Source organism: Bos taurus, chromosome 29 (genome assembly GCF_002263795.3).
Source record: "Bos taurus isolate L1 Dominette 01449 registration number 42190680 breed Hereford chromosome 29, ARS-UCD2.0, whole genome shotgun sequence".
Classification (NCBI taxonomy): Eukaryota; Metazoa; Chordata; class Mammalia; order Artiodactyla; family Bovidae; genus Bos; species Bos taurus.
The window spans coordinates 37085242-37103931 of NC_037356.1; the positions used below are offsets into that span (position 1 = coordinate 37085242).

At 47.4% G+C, this 18690-nt stretch overlaps 1 protein-coding gene across 4 annotated transcripts; it reads left to right on the forward strand.

Moving 5' to 3' along the window:
- Nucleotides 1-306: 306 nt before the first annotated feature.
- On the forward strand, nt 307-18473 carry MS4A18 (membrane spanning 4-domains A18). Of its 4 annotated transcripts, XM_059882902.1 has the most exons (8): nt 312-828; nt 2740-3864; nt 6234-6713; nt 9913-10026; nt 11272-11328; nt 13041-13133; nt 15459-15572; nt 18093-18473. In XM_059882902.1, the coding sequence occupies exons 3-8, from the start codon at nt 6246-6248 to the stop codon at nt 18258-18260; spliced, it is 1014 nt and encodes a 337-aa protein (XP_059738885.1). In that variant the 5' UTR covers nt 312-828; nt 2740-3864; nt 6234-6245; the 3' UTR covers nt 18261-18473. The 4 variants fall into 4 exon arrangements, with proteins under 4 accessions (XP_010819271.1, XP_005226908.1, XP_059738885.1 ...); NM_001101992.2 differs by lacking the exon at nt 2740-3864 and having other exon boundaries at nt 775-828; XM_010820969.4 differs by lacking the exons at nt 2740-3864; nt 13041-13133 and having other exon boundaries at nt 307-828.
- The last annotated feature ends 217 nt before the right edge of the window (nt 18474-18690 follow it).

The window sequence follows — 18690 nt, forward strand, 5'->3', positions numbered from 1 at the left end:
TTCAATGTCCAGCCACTCATAAACCTCCAGAGACCAGCCCAAATCTTTGACATGTCTTCCACCTACTTTATCACTGATGGCCTGGTTCTTTGTTTGTTTCCAGCCATAACTTGTACAGGCACAACTCAGAGATGTTGTGGGTTTAGTTCTGGACCCCTTCCAAAAAGTAAATATCCTACTGAATTTTTTGATTTCCCAGTGCAACTAAAAGTTGTGTTTATGCTGCACCATAGTCTATTAAGTGTGCAATACCATTATGTCTAAAGGAATATACCATAATTTTAAAATAATGCTGCTGAGAAAATAGTGCTACAGACTTACTCAATGCAGGGTTACCACAAACCTTCAATTGATTAAAAAAAAAAAGCAATATCTGGCAATCACAATGAAACGAGGTATGCCTGTACTATGATTATCTGACAATGGTTAGATTCTACCTTGCCAAGTCATTATAAACGTCTAGAAATCTATATACCTCAGCATGTAACATACCATCTGACACACAGAAGACACTCAGTAAATACTTGTTAATTACTTCCTCAATTGCTTATAAACCTATTGGATTATGAGATCTTAGTGGCCCACTTCTCAAAGGCCCATGGAACCCCATTCCTACCCAATCAAGGCCATAAATATTCTGAAGGTCAAATGAGCTCAACTCAGAAGCCAGAGAATGGATTCATTGTTTGACTCAAAGTGAAATTGCAAACAAGACTTTGGAGCTTCAAAGAGAAACCAAATGTTCTTTTATCAGAAATTTCTAGGCCAGGTTTCAGAGGCCCACAGGATCAGAAGAAGGAACATTGAAAGGCTCGCCGGGTCGACCAGGTAAGACATCTATGACTTCCTCTCCTTGGGCCTCACAGAAACTGGACCATACTAGGGGAGGCATGGGGCCTAGATGGGCCCTGAGTAGGGTCTCTGGGGAAACGCCATAAGTCAGGGATCTGTATATAATGCATATACCTTTTTATAAAAGCATTTAAGATAAGCCAGCACAGTCCACAGAGACAGAATTTGCAACCACCTAACCTTGCAGATGCAGAGTCTGGCCAGCTAAGGAGGTAAGAAGAAACAGAACAGATTTCAGAGATAGTTCATATCTCTGTGTGAACCCAGATATCTTAAGATAGAAGGTGGGAAACCCCACAGGACATCTCCATTTCTCCCCTGCCTGAGTCCAGCTGTAATTAAAGTGTGATCAGGTATAGGACGGATCTAGAACTGATGGAAAGGCTCCTAGAGAACCCCCTCCTTTGTTCCTGACAGCAGCAGGGACTAAAGGGGTCTCGGGAGAGTCTATCACAGGATCCAGCTGCCTCTGCCAGTCGCCAGGTTTGTAGTTATATTATTTATCACACATGTAAGAAGAAAGTTTGTTCTGAAAAAGGGAGAGAAATATAATCCATTCTCTCATATCATGTAGCAGACTGTAACATTCTGTGTGGTATCCATTATGAAAATTGAAGGCAGACAGACCAGAGTTCAAATCTCAGCTTTGGCATTTCCTAGCTGTGTGTTCATGACCTGAGTTACTTAACCTCAGTTACTTTGTCTGCAAAATGCTCACAGCAGTGATATATAGCTAGAGGAATTGCCTGATGCCTACAGGGCTGTGGAGTCTAAACACTGATGCTTGCTGTAGTTGTTATTATAAATCACCCTTACGGGAAACCTGAAGTTCCTCCGAGAAAGCAAGGGGTAAATCAAGGTCAAGGCAGAAGTGGCACATGCTGCATATGTCCATCTCAGTTAACACTGCCAAATATTCTGCCACTCCTATGTCACCTGGCAGAGAGAGCATTCTTTTTGAAAAATTTTAAAAAAAAATAGTGAAAAGAAGATTGCAGTCAGAAAGAATAAATTCAAGTCTCAAATCCATTTATCCACAAGCAAATTATTTCACTTTCAAAGACTCCATCTCCCTGTTTGCAGGGATGCAGGTAGGATCAAGAATAGTGAGAGAAAAAAGAAAAAGAACAAATACTCTTTAAAAGGAAAAAAAAAAAAGCGAGGAGACACAGCGAGTAACTGAACTGTCAGTTGACAGACCAGTGAAAGCTGTTGCTCTTATGGGAGAACTGGAGAGACCAGCTAGATTTTTTTAATTAGTTATTATTATTTTTTAATATTAACTTGGCTTATTATCAGACAGCCCACTGTCTTAGCTGCTCGAGGACATATGAGATCTTAGTTCCCCAACCAGGACTCAAACCTTTGTCATTGCATCGCAAGGTGGATTCTTAACCACTGGACCACCCGGAAGTCCCTAGATTTTAAAATAAGAAAAATTGGGGGAATTTCTCGGAGTTCTATACAGTTTATATTTTTACCTGTTAGGGTCCAAGAGAAACGAATTAAACCAAGAAGGAGATGTGTAGGACATTTATATACCACCATGGTTCTCAAACTTCACCAGCCTCAGAGTCACCTGGAGAGTAAGTTAAAACAGATGGCTGCAAATGGCACAATTTCATTCTTTTTATGGCTGAGTAATGTTCAGTTGTATATATGTACTACATCTGCTTTATCCATTCAGCTGTTGATGGACATTTAGGTTGCTTCCATGTCCTGGCTACTGTAATAAGTGCTGCAATGAATATTGGGGTGTATGTACACCCCAATGTGAATGTACTTAGTGCCACTGAACTGTACAATTAAATATGCTTAAAATGGTTAAAATAGTATGTTTTATATTATGTATCTTTTACCACAATTAAAAAAAATTTTTTTTAACAGGCAGCTGGTCCCCATGCTTGGGGGGTTCTTATTTAGTGAAAGTGAAATTGCTCAGTCGTGTCTGACTCTTTGTGAACCCATGAACTGTAGCCTACCAGGCTCCTCCATCCATGGAATTTTCCAGGCAAGAGTACTGGAGTGGGTTGCCATTTTCTTCTCCAGAGGATCTTCTTGACCCAGGGATCCAGCGCGGGTCTCCCAAATTGCAGACAGACGCTTTACCGTCTGAGTCACCAGGGAAGCCCTTCTTATTTAGTAGGTCTAGGCAGAGGACCAGTAGTCATGTATGGATGTGAGAGTTGGACCATAAAGAAAGCTGAGCACCGAAGAACTGATGCTTTTGAACTGTGGTGTTGAAGAAGACTCTCAAGAGTCCCTTGGACTGCAAGACCAAACCAGCCAATCCTAAAGGAAATCAGTCTTGAATATTCATTGGAAGGACTGATGCTGAAGCTGAAGCTCCAATGCTTTGGCCACCTGATGTGAGGAGCTGACTCACTGGAAAAGACCCTGATGCTGGGAAAGATTGAAGGCAGGAAGAGAAGGGGATGACAGAAAATGAGATGGTTGGATGGCTTCAACAACTCAATGGACATGAGTTTGAGCAGGCTCTGGGAGTTGGTGATGGACAGGGGAGCCTAGCGTGCTGTAGTCCATGGGAGTCACAAAGAGCTGGACCCGACTGAGTGACTGAACTGACTGAACTGAACTGAGGCAGAGGACAGAGAATCTACATTTCTAATAAGTTCCCAAGTGAAAGTCTCACCTGTCCAGAGACCACACTTTAGATCCATGGCTGTAGGTACCAGAAATGAATTTGAGATCAATTAAGAAAAATGTTCAAAACAAAGGCCCTTCTCCAAGAATGGTCTCTGGTGGTGGTATGGTGGTTTAAATCACTAAGTCATGTCCGACTCTTACAAGCCCATGAACTATAGCCTGTCAGGCTCCTCTGTCTATGGGATTTTCCAGACAAGAATGGAGTGGGTTGCCATTTCCTCCTCCAGGGGATCTTCCCAACCCAAGAATCAAATCTGAGTCTCCTGCATTGCAGGTGTATTCTTTACTGCTGAACCATCAGGGAAGACTGAGGATGGTGTCTACTCATCAACACACAGATGCTAAGTATGTCCTCTGTGCCAGGCTCTGTGCGGGAAAGTTTCTCACTTAATCCTGACAACACCCTCTGAGAAAGATGTTATTATGATCTACCTGTCAGAGATAAGGAAACTGAAGCCTAAAGAACTCATGCAACTTGATCAAGGTCATGTAACTAGTAAATGAAGAAACTGGGAAAGGACCCAAGGATGTCTGAATTCTTAGCCCTGATGCTGTCTTGCCTTTCCGTTTATTTTTTAGCTTATTAATATTAAATAGTGCCAATTAATTAGCCAGCCAAACCCAGGTTGGTCATTGATAGGTCTGAGTGTTTCTCTCCCTCTGGAAGCAATTAGGATCATGGTGGGCTGGGATGTGATGGAATTCATTTTGTAAGTGCGACTTAGAGGCACTTCCTATTGGGCAGAAAACTCCCTGATAGCAGACTTCTGGAATCTATTGTTTTTGTTCAGTCATGTGTGACTCATTGCAATCCTAGTAGCTAGGCTCCTCTGTCCTCCCCTGTCTCCCAGTTGGCTCAATTTATGCCCATTGAGTCAGTCATGCTATCTGGAATCTAGGAACTGTAGAATTCAGTTTCCTGCCAGCAGGGAGTGTATCATTTAGGGGGAGAGACAAGATCAGCAGCTGCAGCACTTAACAGTTAATATCAACATTAATGATACAAGGGACCTTTTCTCTCACCTGAATGGGAAACCTTTCCAGCTGTGTCTTCAGAATCTGAAGCTACTTATCTGCTGCCACCCATGGTGTGGTGGCTCTTGCTCATGAGCATAGATAATGAAGAAATTCTCCAAGCCTCTCAGCTTATCGGGGCTTCCCAGGTGGTGCTAGTGGTAAAGAACCTGCCTGCCAATGCAGGAGACATAAGAGACATGGGTTTGATCCTTGGGTCAGGAAGATTCCCTTGGAGGAGAGCATGGCAACCCACTCCAGTATTCTTGCCTAGAGAATCCTATGGACAGAGGAGCCTGACAGGCTACAGTCCATAGAGTTGCAAAGAGTCAGAAATGACTGAAGAGACTCAGCACGCACTCAGCTTATCAAGGGTCAAATCATGATGAGATCCAAGTTTCACTTCAAGCCCTTCCCTTCACAACCGTTGCTAATGCTCAGGACTCAGTTGTAACTACATGCTGTTAAGGGTGTGGCCACTATCATAATACCCAGTACCTTGGCCCATAATGGTTTAAACCCAGATAAATAGAAATAAGCAAAACTCCTACATGGTCCTAACCACAATACCAACTGGGACATGACTCATGAGATGTAAAGGATGACTGTCCATGGTCGTCCTGGGAAGACAGGTAGCAAGAGATAGTCCAGTTTTCTGCTCCAAAACCAATTAATGTTGAAAAGTGAAGCGAAAGTGTTAGTTGCTCAGTCATATCTGACTCTTTGCAACCCCAAGGACTATAGCCCACCAGGCTCCTCTGTCCATGGAATTTTCCAGATAAGAATACTGGAGTGGGTAAGCCATTCCCTTCCTCAGGGGATCTTCCCAACCCAGGGACTGAACCGGGTCTCCTGCATTGCAGGCAGATTCTTTACTGTCTAAGCCACTAGGGAAAAGTCATACACAAATTAGCTTCATTAGATTAAACCCATAACTAGTTATAAACTAGCTACAGATTTTAAAGGGCTGAGAGTACAGCTGGGGATAATGAGAACCTGGATAAAAAGTAAAAAATCACCAGGATCCAAGGTGTTTCCTTCTCTTTGTCTCTCTATTTCTGTCCCTCTCCCACCACCTGCTTCTTCATCTATTTCTCCCCACCCCTCAGCCCTGCTATAATATCAGCTTCATTCTTTTCATTCTAACTGATTTTCTCTACTACCCTACACATGACACAATTGTGACACTCTCCAGCTCTGCATAACCCCCTCAATCTGAAATGGTTCTTGGGTCCAATTCCACATTCCCAAGATTGGAAAGTTCTAGGCCCAGCTGGGGTCCCTTGTCCACCCCTAGGCTGTCAGCTGTGGCCAGGGCAGGGGAGAGGATGGCGAGGTCACATCCAATCTCTCAGATACTTAAGGCAGGCAGATTGAAACATTGACCTCAGGATTGTAAACAAAGCCACTGCCTCAGCTGAAAACAATAGTCTACAGGGATAAGGGGCCCCAGGTAACCTAGTCTTGCAAATCCAAACCCCCCAAAAAACAAAAACCAAAAACCAACATGTCCCAAAGAACACAGACTACAAGGAAGGGAAGAAGATCATTCTGTATAATATCATGCTAGATGATTTCGATGTTTTTATTTTTGGTGATTTTTATTTTAATGAAGAAGCTAAAGATAAGGATGGGGTCAGATGCAGCACATATTAATTTTCTCAGAGGAGGGAAAATGCACCTTCTTACCTGTTTTGCAGCACTTGAGCATCATGATGGAGCAGGGAGTTGGAGCCAACACTGTGCCTGGTGTTACGGCACCAGGTAATGTGTACATGATCCAAGCCAGGAATCCTGTGGCTCCTGGGAGCAAGGGGCAGCCTGTGGGCATGGCCACTTACTTAACATCCAGAGTGACCGAGAGTGATGCAGGAAGAGCGAACTTACAGACGCCACGCGTGGTGATCCAGAATCCAGCGGAAGTGAATGCCACACAGGGTCCGCCCACTGCGCTTCAGCATCCGACAGCAGTGGCCAGTTTGCAGACCCCACCTGGGGAGATCCAGTACTCACTGGGAACCACAGACCTCCAAACCCAGCCTGGAGGCCCTCAGAATCCCCCCACATGTGCCCCTGGGCCGATGTATACCTCCAACCAGTTCCAATGGAACATGCCATTTGGATCATCTTTTACGTTCGATCCCAAGAAATTCATAAAGGACGAGGTCAGGACACTAGGGGTGAGTGTGATCTCTATTTCTCTCCAGTTTGGGTCCCTTCATGAGCCCGGCTGTAGTGAGTGCACTTGGATAAGGAAGGGAATGGATTTAGAGGGCAGAGGACACGAAGGTAGGTGGCAGCTTCTGGAGGTTGGGTCAGGACGACCCCACAGAGGCCAGTCTCTCCCTTATTTTCATCCAGAAACCATCCTTGATGACCTCAGAGGGGCTGTTGTAACTACAGTACCTTCTGGTAATTGCCACAGGACATGCATAAATTGTCCTGGTGCTTGAAGAGTACAAACTGGCCAGCTCTCCTGAGAGGACCCAACCACCTGCTGGGGGCAGAATAGGACAGGCTCACACACACCCCAGCCTACCTCTGTCTGTCGATCCTTCAGGGACAGACAACCCAGTGTACTGTGCCAAGAGCAGGGGATTGTTTGCCTCCAAAACTTATCCAAATCAAATCTTGGATTAACTTCTATAAAACACTGCCAGTAAAAATAAGCAATCTATAATAGGAATAGAAACAGGTTTTATTTGAGCCAAACTGAAGTGTGTAGCCCAGAAGACAGCCTCTCAGATAACTCTGAGAAACTGCTCTGGAGAAGTAGGGTGGCTAGCACAGTTTTATATCTCATTGGATCTAGTGTACAATTCTTTAAGGTTTCAAAAAACAAAAAAACAGATCAACATGTACACAGGGAGTCAGTGTGGCCTTCGCACCTGGGGGTAAGTGTTAGCTTCTCAGTCGTGTCTGACTCTTTACAACCTTATGGACTGTAGCCTGCCAGGCTCCTCTGTCCATGGAATCTCCAGGCAAGAATACTGGCATGGGTTGCCATTCCTTTCTCTAGCAGATCTTCTGGACCCAGGGATCTAACCCACATGTCCTGCATTGGCAGGCAGATTCTTTACCATCTGAGCCAATGCACCTGGGAAGGGAGGCTTATCACTGAAGGAGCCCCAGCGTTGGCATCCCAGGAAGGGAGGCATTTCATCTCTGTCTTTTTTTTTGGACTGTGCCAGGTCTCAGTTGCAGCTTGTTAGATCTTTTTTTTAGTTGTGGCATGTGGTATCTAGTTCCCTGACAAGGGATCAGATGGCTCCTTGCATTGGGAGCACAGAGTCTTAGCTACTAGACCACCACAGAAGTCCCCAAATTTCCCGGGTGAATTTTTTTAGGGGGATCAAGGTGCATAGCTCTCAGGGTCTTAGTCCTTGACCAGGGATTGAACTCACTCTCATCAAGGAAAGCGTAAAGCCGTAAGCTCTGGACCAGCAGAGAAATTCCTAACATTTATTTAACGTAGACATTCTTTACTTCTGGTCAATATGCCCTTTTCTTTAATAATTAAAGCAAATGTACAGTGGAGGTTTGATAGGCCACAAACAGGCTGTTTTAGTTAGCATAATGTGTATAAACCAGAATGACTTCCCCAAACCTCAGTATGGGAAGTTTTCTTTGAACAACAGTATTAGGAATAGAAATACTGGTCACAGGCAGGAAATGAGATTATAAATGTGTGTGGAAAACCTTCAATAGGTGAAGATATTATATGATATTTCATAGTAGTTATAAGTTCATGTTATGATTATTTTCCTTATTAATACTGGACAAATGCTTGTTAACTTTGGGTTCCAATTACTTTAAAGTCTTTCAAAAGAATTATTTTAAGTTAGAGCAAATGCCAGGGAACCTGATCAAACATAGAGAAAGGTCAAAAACATGGACTCCCTTTAGTGAACTACAGTTCATTTGGGAGAAGCTATGCCTTTATCTTAAGATAAAGTGGACACACAGATGAGATCAAGCATGTTATTTGATGAAGCAGTGGACATGAAACCCAGATCTGTACACTAAGCTCTAGACTCATTGAGCATGAGAGCTGACACATCTGTTCAACACTGATCACTTGACTCCTGAGCAACCTGAGGCCTGAAGAAGTCAAATGTCACCTTAAATTTTCAGGTATAGCAAGTGCTGCAGGATCCCCAAACAGGAGGTATTTTGTCCTGAATGTGGGGCTGTCAGTAAAAGGATGTATTTGGTCGTTGAAAGAAAGATGGGATTTCAGTAGGATGAGGGTGAAGCCAATACCTTTCAGACAGAAGTGGAAGAAAAGCAGGTGGGAAGGAGGAACAGCACAGGCTTGCAGGCACTGAGGATCCCACAGCAGGGAATACACAGGGGTGGGGCCTAGGAAAGGTGTGGGTGGAGGGCTTGCAAACACCTCCCAAGTGGCAGGACCTATCTATAAGCTTTATGGGCACTTAAAAGAAAAAAGAACAAAATGTGGCCATGCCTTGTGACCCATGGGATCTTAGTTCCCTAACCAGGGATTGAACCCGTGCCCCCTGCATTGGAAGGCAGAGTCTTAACCACTGTATTGCCAGGGAAGTCTCCATAGGGCCCTCTTTCTAATCTCTGCAACCAGTGGTTCCTAACCTTTTTTGGCACCAGGGACCGGTTTCCTGAAAGACAGTTTTTCCGCAGGCGGGGTAGGGGGAATGTAGAAAGCAATGGCAGCCCACTCCAGTACTCTTGCCTGGAAAATCCCATGGACAGAGGAACCTGGTGGGCTGCCGTCTATGGGGTCCCACAGAGTCGGACACGACTGAAGCGACTTAGCAGCAGCAGCAGCAGCAGCAGCAGGGTGGGGGGAATGGTTTCAGGATGAGCATTATATTTCAAGAGCATTATGTTTATTGTACTCTTGATTTCTGTTATTGTTACATCAGCTCCACCTCAGATCATTAGGCATTAGATTCTGGATGTTGAGGACCCCCGTCTACAGCAACCCCGCAAGCCAGATACGGTCATCCCAGTCTTAGGGAGAGACATAGGGAGGGTGCTTGCCTGAGGCCACGCCAGAGCCAGGATTCAAGCCTGTCTGGTATGCTGCCAAAGCCCCCGCCCAGGCATCTTCTCTGCAAGCCTGCAGGTGCAGAGTCCAGAGGGAAAGCCATCCTGATCTGTTCTATCCCCCACCCCTCCATCTTCCGTTTATGTCCATGGCTCTCAATTCTGAGTGTACGTTGGCATCATCTGTGGAGCTTCAAAACAATACCTTGACATGACTCCACCCCAAGAGATTTATGCCCTAAGAGCAGTCATGCTCAGGGATTCTGGGATACAGTCTGGGCTACCGAGGGAGCTACAGTCCCACAGGCCCCCAGCTCTGCTCTTTCTCACGATGCCTTGTCCTCCCTGCAGGCCATCCAGATTCTCATCGGCCTGACTCACATCTTCACTGCCATCAATCCTTCACTGTATCGTCAATATTCTTATTCCGCAATATCAGGGTACCTGGTCTGGGGAGGAATATTCGTGAGTACAAGGCCCTGTGGCTTCCTTCTGGGTTCTGAGTTACCAGACCGGGATGGGGGAGTGAAAGAAGAAAGAGCCTGGAATGCACTCCCAATAATAGGGCTCTGGGAGCCCAGAGCCAGCCACCTAAGACTGTAGGTGCAGGACAGGATTAAGGACCCGGCCCGGACCCCGTGCTCCAGCAACTCGCCCCCTGCCTCTAAGGAACTTTCAGCTATTCACAAGCCAATCACGTGCTTTAATTATTCCACCCTCTCGGGGTTGTCATTTGGTGTAAATGTAAATATGTAAATCATGTATAACCCCACCCTTATTCTCCCATGCCCTGTTGCTGGGAAAGATTGAAGGCAAATGGAGAAGGGGCAGCAGAGGATGAGATGGTTAGACAGCATCATTGACTCAATGGATATGGAACTTGAGCAAACTCCAGGAGAGAGTGAAGGACAGGGGAGCCACGCTGCAGTCTATGAGGTCGCAAAGAATCAGACACTACTTAGCAACCAAACAACTACAGAATCACATGACCCTCTTGTAGATAGAAAGAGCAGGGTTTGTTTGTTCACGTCCATTTGCCAGATGAGAAGACTGGGGTTCAGAGAGATTAGGCAAGATGACTACAGGCTCACAGCCAGGAAGGGTTGGAAGAAAGTCCTGATGGAGCCCAGGCCCCCTCAATTCAGGGCTCTCATAACTGGACCAAATTCTTCCTGCCTCTGGGTTCACACATCCATCACCTGCCTCGCAGCATCTAGGGCCAGTTAGGACCCCCAGGCTGGAGCAGCAACTTGCCTAGGGTCACAGCAAGGTGAGTTAGGAGCAAGAGTGGAGCAGAAGCCTAGGTCTCCCGTCTCCCAGCCCCAAGGCTCTGCTCACCCTACTACCCTGTCCCTGCTTTTCCAAGATCACAGTCGAGAATAGAGTGGCGGGAGGCCAGATGATCCATGAGTTTGGGCGATGCCTGTGCCCAGGCAGTGGGCCCAATGGGGACCAGGCACAGAAATAAGATGTCTAGTATCCTGAAACAAAATTTAGGCTTTTAGGGGAAAAGATTTTAACCTAGACACAGAGGAGTTCGGGAATTGTGGCATCTAACCACTGGGATGGTGAAAATGTTGAGGTAAACAGACATGCCCATCTTAAGAAACAAGGCATGTAGGCCTTGAAGACTCAGAGCTACACCTCTGAATGGACTGTGGTCTTTTCAACACACTGTACAACTGCTCTTACTCCTTTCTGTCTGCGTAGTTTATCATCTCTGGATCGCTCTCAGTGGAGGCTGAAAAGGACCGCAGTTCTTGCATGGTGAGTTGTAATTCCATCTTTCATCATCCTTCAATGTTAGAATGTTAGAATGTGACTCTCCAGGGGCCTCCAAGTAGCCTCCCAGAGTGGCCTGGTCCTGGCCCCAGGGTTCAGCGCTCTTACATACCTTACTTCATTCAGTCCCCACATGCCTACAAAGTTCTGTGATCCTCATTCTGTAGAAGAGGAAACCGAGTCACAGAAAGGTCGGGTGACTGGACTTAAGATCACACAGCAGGAATGTGGCCAAGCTGGGGTTTAAACCCAGAGCCCTCTGATCCCACCACTGTGCCTTCACCTATTGCATTTAATTACTCAAACACTTGGCATTTTGGCAAATGGCCAAGTAGTCACAGCACCATGACCTTGGGGTGCTCTGAATTAAACAGAAGGTCAGGTAGAGACCAAGTGGAAATGTGTGCACATTTCAGCCACCTCTGTAAGGCACCTCCTGCCCTCCCCTTTGGCTAGACCTATAAAAATGAGGGGAGTGTGTGCCTTGAACAGTTCAGAGTTCAAACCATAGGACACAGGACCCAGAATTCCCTTGCACCGTCAGAATGTCATCCTTTGTCTCGACAGCCAGAGATACACCTATGAATGTTTCATTTTTGTTGAGGCCTTTAAGAAGCTTAGGGATAAATGTAGAGCTTCTAAGGGCCCTCCTCTCATCCCTGGCTCCAGGTCCTTCCTGCCCCTCTCCATGTTCTCCAAAGGGCTTCTTGTCTCTTCTGCCTTTTCAATGGGAAAGCCGTGGGTTAGCTAGGGGGCTGGGTTGTCCCGTGGAGGGTTTCCAGTGACCAGTCCTTTCTCTGCAAGGCAAATGTCTGCTGCCCCTCAGTCTGCCTTACTCCATCCCCTTCAACAGGATAAGAGCCCCTTTCCCAGGCCCCCCAACTTCAGCCGAGCTCACAGTGCTCCTTAATCGACGAACAAAAGTGGATCGAACTCTTGTCCTACATCTTCTGGGAAATCCAATGACCTCTCCAAGATGCCTACCAATTCCTGGGGGGCTCCCAGTCCCCCCTGGTTCTGATGATTGACTTCCAGATGAAGTGTCTACTTCCATCTCTACTCTGCTTGCCAGCCTTCCCAGCCTCCGCCCACAGGTGGACACAGTCCTTCCCTCCCCATCTCCATCCCCATGAGCCACCTTCCAGGGGAGGCAGTTGAGCAGGGGACATTGTGAGTGATTGGAGGATTTCAGCATCCCGACACTGGGCAGAAGATCCCTTAAAATGGAGTACTAGACTTTCTGGTTCTGAAAACCCTCCCTAGCCAATCCTGCCAGCCCAGACTCCAGCTCCCTCCAGCAGGACTGAAACGTTCCTCTCCCTTCTCTCAAGGCAATCCTCTAATCCCAATTCATGCCCCCTGCCACCATCACCCCCATCCCTGCTCATTTCTTCCACAGAGCAGCTCCGCATCCTTGCCACCTCTCCTCCCAATCTGGCTTTTGAATGTCATTTCCTGCACTGGCAGCTACTTTTGGAGGTATTTCCCCAAACAAATACAGCTACAGCCCCTGGCCCAGGTGGACTCTGCCTATTGAATAAAGAATAATCTCACCTCAGTGAGTTTAGGATAAGCTGGTTTCTCCACAACCCACCTCTTTCCTGCCCAGGCTCCCCTTTCCTCCTGCTCCCTGAGGAGTCCCCACAAGCCCGGCTTCAGACTCGACTCACCGGTGCCTCTCCCCCTGCCTCTTCCAGGTGCATGGCAGCGTCGGCATGAACGTGGTCAGCGCTATCGTTTCCCTGGCTGGGGTCTTGCTTCTTCTTGTGGATCTGATCCGTAACCCGGTGGTGAGGATCCAGGCTACGAGCATCCCAGGCTTCCGAAAGATCGGGGAGGCTTGTTTATGAGGTTGTTCCAAAGCAGGAAGGAATCACAGCCAAATTCCACCCTCGTATGACAGCCCTAGTCCTAAAATGTGTTATTTGTTGTTGTTCAGTCGCTCAGACATGTCCTACTCTTTGCAACCCCATGGACTGCAGCACGCCAGGCTTTCCCATCCTTCACTATCTCTTGGAGCTTGTTCAAACTCACGTCCATTGAGTTGGTGATGCCATCCAACCAGCTCACCCTCTGTCATCCCCTTCTCCTCCTGTCCTCAGTCCTTCGCAGGATCATGGTCTTCTCCAGTGAGTCAGCTCTTTGCATCAGGTGGCTAAAGTATTGGAGCTTCAGCTTCAGCATCAGTCCTTCCAATGAATATTCAGGGTTGACTTCCTTTAGGATTAACGGGTTTGATCTCCTTGCTACCCAAGGGACCCTCAAGAGTCTTCTCCAGCACCACAGTTCGAAAGCATCCTAAAATGCGTAACCCTCACCAAAACCCCTGACTTCTGAGGCAGGTGAGATAGATCCCATTTTATCTGAGATTCAGATAGCTGGAGCCAGGTGGCCCCTCCTTATACCTGTTCTGTTCCTGCTTGGAGGCAGCAAACGCCAAGGCAGGCAGGTGGGGCAGTAGCCACAGTCAGACCTCAAGGCCACCTGCCCCCAGGAAGCTGTTGAGGGAGGGACAGCTGGTGGCAAGAACAGAAGGTGCTGTCCCCAGGTTCTCCTCTTATCTGGGGCCCCCAGAAGCAGATGCTGGATCCGGGATTCAGGAGCAAGTCATTTATTTCAGAAGTTCCCTTAGGAAATACTGGTAGGGGAGAGAATAAGATGAACAAGGAAAGGAAGGCACAGATAAAGGGTGTCACCAAGCAAGTCACTGCCGGAGCTTAATCCTGCTGGGACTCTAGCAGACAGAGAGGACACTGCCTCAGAGTTACATCCTGTCCTGGGTAGGGGCCTGCGGTACTCGCCCACCAATTCCCACCATCACTGATTGAAAACTACTCCTGGGGGCATCAAATGCCACACATGTGCCAGGGTTCTTGTGAGGTGGGTCTCACTTTGGGTTCCTCCCATAGCTGACTTTTTTTTTGTGGCTGCACTGGGTCTCATTGCTCTGTGCAGGTTTTCTCTAATTGCAGTCAGCAGGGGCTACTCTCTAGTTGCAGAGCGTGGACTGCTCATCGCAGTGACTTGCTGCAGAACACAGGTTCTAGGGCTCAAGGGCTTTGATAGTTGTGGCACGTGGGCTCTAGAGGGCAAGCTCGGTAGTTGTGGCACACGGGCTTAGTTACCCCGAAGCCTGTGGAATCTTCCCAGACCTGGGATCAAACCCATGTCCCCTGCATTGGCAGGCAGATTCTTTACCACTGGACCACCAGGGAAGTCCCAGAACTGACTTTGAGACAAGCAGCTTATTTGGGGGAGGAAGCCAATGCCAGCAGGGTGATGAGAAATGGGGTGGGGAAGAGAAGGGACCAGTAAAGATATGATGTAATCAAGCCACTTACCCTGAGTGTTGGTTCCTAAACCAGTCCCCACCCCTGGAGGGCAGGGGGAGACTGACCAAAGAGGCAGCCATGCCAGACTGGCAGGTGGCACGTCTAATAAGACAAGGAACTGATGTATGAGGCTTGTCTTGGGCCGCTGCAAGATGAGTTGACCTCTGCACTGCCCATCAGAATCCTACAAATGCAATTGCATCCAGTCCAGATGGTCTTAACACCACCTACTCTCAAGGCTGCATCCTCAAAAATGACTCCCACTGCAGAAGTGCATTCCAAGGGGAGGGGTGAAGACCTCTGATTGCCTGGGTCCAGCTGTCAGAGGACTTCCCCCAGGTGACTTCATCCAACACTGAAAACTCACCTGGGAAAGCAGTGCAGACACATGCTTCAGTCACACCCTCCTAGCCCAGGGGTGAGAATCGAGGGTATTTATCCACTAGCCCCTGTCAGTCATTGATAGACCACTGATCTGAAATCCTCCCGGAATTTTAGACTTGTTGTATGAAGAGCAAAGTGGACCCCAAGGACCAGAGAAAGCCCCAAGGCAAAGAAACGCAGGTGCCAGTAGTTGGAAGTCTGGCTGTCGTGCCCTCAAACGTACCATGGGGGCGTGTGAGAGGGGCACCCATAGCAACTGCTCATGGAGCACGTGCCAGAGGGTCTGGGGCTCTCCAGCTGAGGCATGTGGTGCTTGCCTAAGATGAGCCCTACAGGCATGGATGGTCACAGGACAGTCACCTCTGTGACAAAACCCTTCCCATTGCTCTCTGCCCCTAGATTGACGTGAAGACAGTTTCCGGTGGTCTCCTCCCCTTCGTCCTGCTGGAGTTCTGCCTCACTTGTGTGGTCTCGCATTTTGGGTGCCAGGCTACATGTTGGAACCAATTTGTGGTGAGTGTTGGGCCCTGCTCCAGGAATTAGAGAGTGTTCTGGAGGTAGCAGAGGTGACTGGACATTGGGAGAAGTGGGGCCTGAGAGGACATCTTAGTTGGTTCAGAATGTTATAACAAATATACCACAGGCTGCATGGCTTATAATTATTTCTCACAGTCTAGGAGTCTCAGATCGGGGTGCCTGGATGGTCAGGTTGTGGTGAGAACTCTCTTCCTAGCTTTCGGATGGCTGTCTTCTTATTATAGCTTCCCTATTTTACAGAAAGATAGGGAGAGCTCTCTGGCATCTCTCTCTCTAAGGGCACTAAACCCGTTCATGACCGCTCCCCTCTCATGACCTGCGAGCGTGCTAAGTCGCTTCAGTTGTGTCTGACTCTTTGCAACCCCATGGATAGTAGCTTACCAAGCTCCTCTGTCCATGGGATTCTCCAGGCAAGAAAACTGGAGTGGGTTGCCATGCCCTCCTCCAGGGGATCTTCCAGACCCAGGGATTGAATCCACGTCTCCTGTGTCTCCTGCATTGGCCGGTGGGTTCTTTACCACCAGTGCCACCTGGGAAGCCCCCTCATGACCTAATTACCTCCCAAAGGCCCCACCTTTGGATACCATCAGATTGAGGGTTAAGATTCCAACGTACAAATAAGTCCATCTCTGCTCCAAGTGTTATCACTTCCTCCAGGAGGTTAGCCTGAGCTTCTTAGGGTAGCTGGATTCCGAGAGCAGTGAGACACAGCCAGCCCCATAGGCACAGACTTTTAAGTCCCTGCCCATATCACATTCTTTAATGTCTCTTTGGCCAAAGTAAGTCACCTGGCCAACCCCAGATTCAGGGATTCAATGTGCCCTCCTGTTTGATAAGAGGAAGACAGGGCAGTCAAGGCTCCGTAACAATCCTGACATCCTAGGGCCAGCTGGCTATTAGCCCATCCCAGGGCCGGGGAGTGTGCCTTGATGAGAGGCCAAGGCCAATTCTACTCCCCGGAAGAGTCTGCCCAGATCACGGTTCTCTAGTGCTTCCATCTAGGCTCTCTGCAACCTTGACTCCATCCTCTGAACTCTTGGCTCCACGCTTGAAAACATTTTTTCTTTTCCATAAGAAGTGACCCATTTTCCATATGAAATGGTCCACCTTTTTCATCTTGAGGAAGAAGAATAGCTCTCTCAGATTGCCTCCTGTATGAAGAAAGTAGGACCCAAAGGCCCTTTTGCAGTTTGAGCAGCTCCAAGTTAATCCAAGACGATGGTCTGTTTGCTGACACAGTTTCCTTTAAAACAGTGAGAATGTTTGATCAGATTATGGTTCTTACTGTTTGACAAAAATCACACCTGAGATTATGTTCCAGACATTCCTCTCTCTTTTAGAGTATCTATTTTGGGATTAAGTTTCTGTGGGACCATGCCCTTAAAATTCTTAGAAGCTTCTTTGTCTAGCTGAAAGGGTCTGCTAGTCACTGCCTTAAACCTTTTATAGATCTTAACAAAGAGTTGTATAGAAACATCTTGGTTTGATCTTTGTTCTCAGGCCTACTTTTACTTCAAATGTCATTTATCTGTGAGGAACCTGGAAATAAGAGACAATTTTATTTTCTAATTTTTCAGGTCCCAGGCCCTCTTTTTTTCCCCTCTAAATATTACTTGTGAAATGAATCATTCTTTATATGATCTCTTCCTTATGGTACTTTACCATATGCAGCTAGGAGCAAGCAACTGACATTCCCGTATAATGCCTGGTGATCTTCTTTATCAGGGCTTCCCTAGTGGCTCAGATGGTAAAGAATCTGCCTGCAGTGCAGGAAACCCTGGTCTCCGTAGCAAGAGGCAAAAGTTTTTAGGTGCATTTTCTGTCTTCCAAAATGCGACAGTCCTTCACCACTACATACCGTGGGTAATTATACATCTAGCCTGTTATGCCAGTTTCCTGGCTACTTCTCCAGCCTCACTGGCCATCCAGTCCCAAATCCAAGGCACATGTTAGATTTTGTTATCCTGCTTCTAGCTACCGATTTCTCTGTACATTAGCTTTTGCTACATATCAAACAATCCCCAGACTTAGCCCCTTAAACATAGCTGCTTCTGTAGTTGATGATTCTCTGGGTCTGCTGGGTAGTTCTTCTGGTTTGGGCCAGCTCAGCTGACCTCTGCTGGACTCGCCGTGAGTCTACAGTCGGTTGGTGAGTTGCCTGCTAACTGTATTGTCTCAAATACTCTCAATCGAATGTCTGCCAGTTGACACGCCAACTGGCCTACTTTTCTCTCATCACCCAGTGGGCCAGCCCAGTCTTCTTTACATGGCAGCCTCAGCGTTTAGAAGGGCAGCGAGAGAGCAAGCCTGGATTTGCAAACATTTCTCTCACATTTTCTCTGTTGGTCCATTGACCCAGGGAAGTTCCATGACTAAGACCAGCATCAGTGAGGGAAGGTCTACCCAAGGGCATGGCAACAGGAAGGGGAAGAATTTGTGGCCATTTTTGCAACTGACCACAGGAAGTTGATGGCCTCATATCCTTTTGTCTTTCAGAACAGGACAGAGGTTCCAACCATAGTCATTGCCAACCCAGCCAACACTCCCACCGGCCCCTTCAACGCTACTTACAGTACCACTGGCCATGTCAACGTTATCACCAGCTCTGCCAACCCCACCTCCCCCACCAACGCTGCAGCGATGGTGCCCCCGGTACCCTCCTAGGAAGATGTAGCTGATTTTGCCCAGAAACAGACAGTCTGTTTCAGTGACGAGGAGGAGCCATTTCAGTTGACGCTTTCCTTCTCCCGGAAACTTACAGAAGCCCATGCCCAGCACTGTTGCTGGTCCAGAATGAACAGTCACCTTCTCCCTTCTTTACTCCTCACTTTCATTTATTGATGTCTTTTTTTTTAATTCATAAATCATTTCCTGGGACACGGCATCCTTTAACCTTGGTGAAGTGCAGGGTGCACTTTTACTGTCGCTCCTGGTGGAGGTGCACTGTTCAGTGTTAGCCACTCAGTCGTGTCCGACTCTGTGACCCCATGGACTGTAGCCCACCAGGCTCCTCTGTCCATGGGATTCTCCAGGCAGGAATATTGCAGTGGGTTGCTATTTCTTCTCCAGGGGATCTTCCCGACCCAGGGATTGA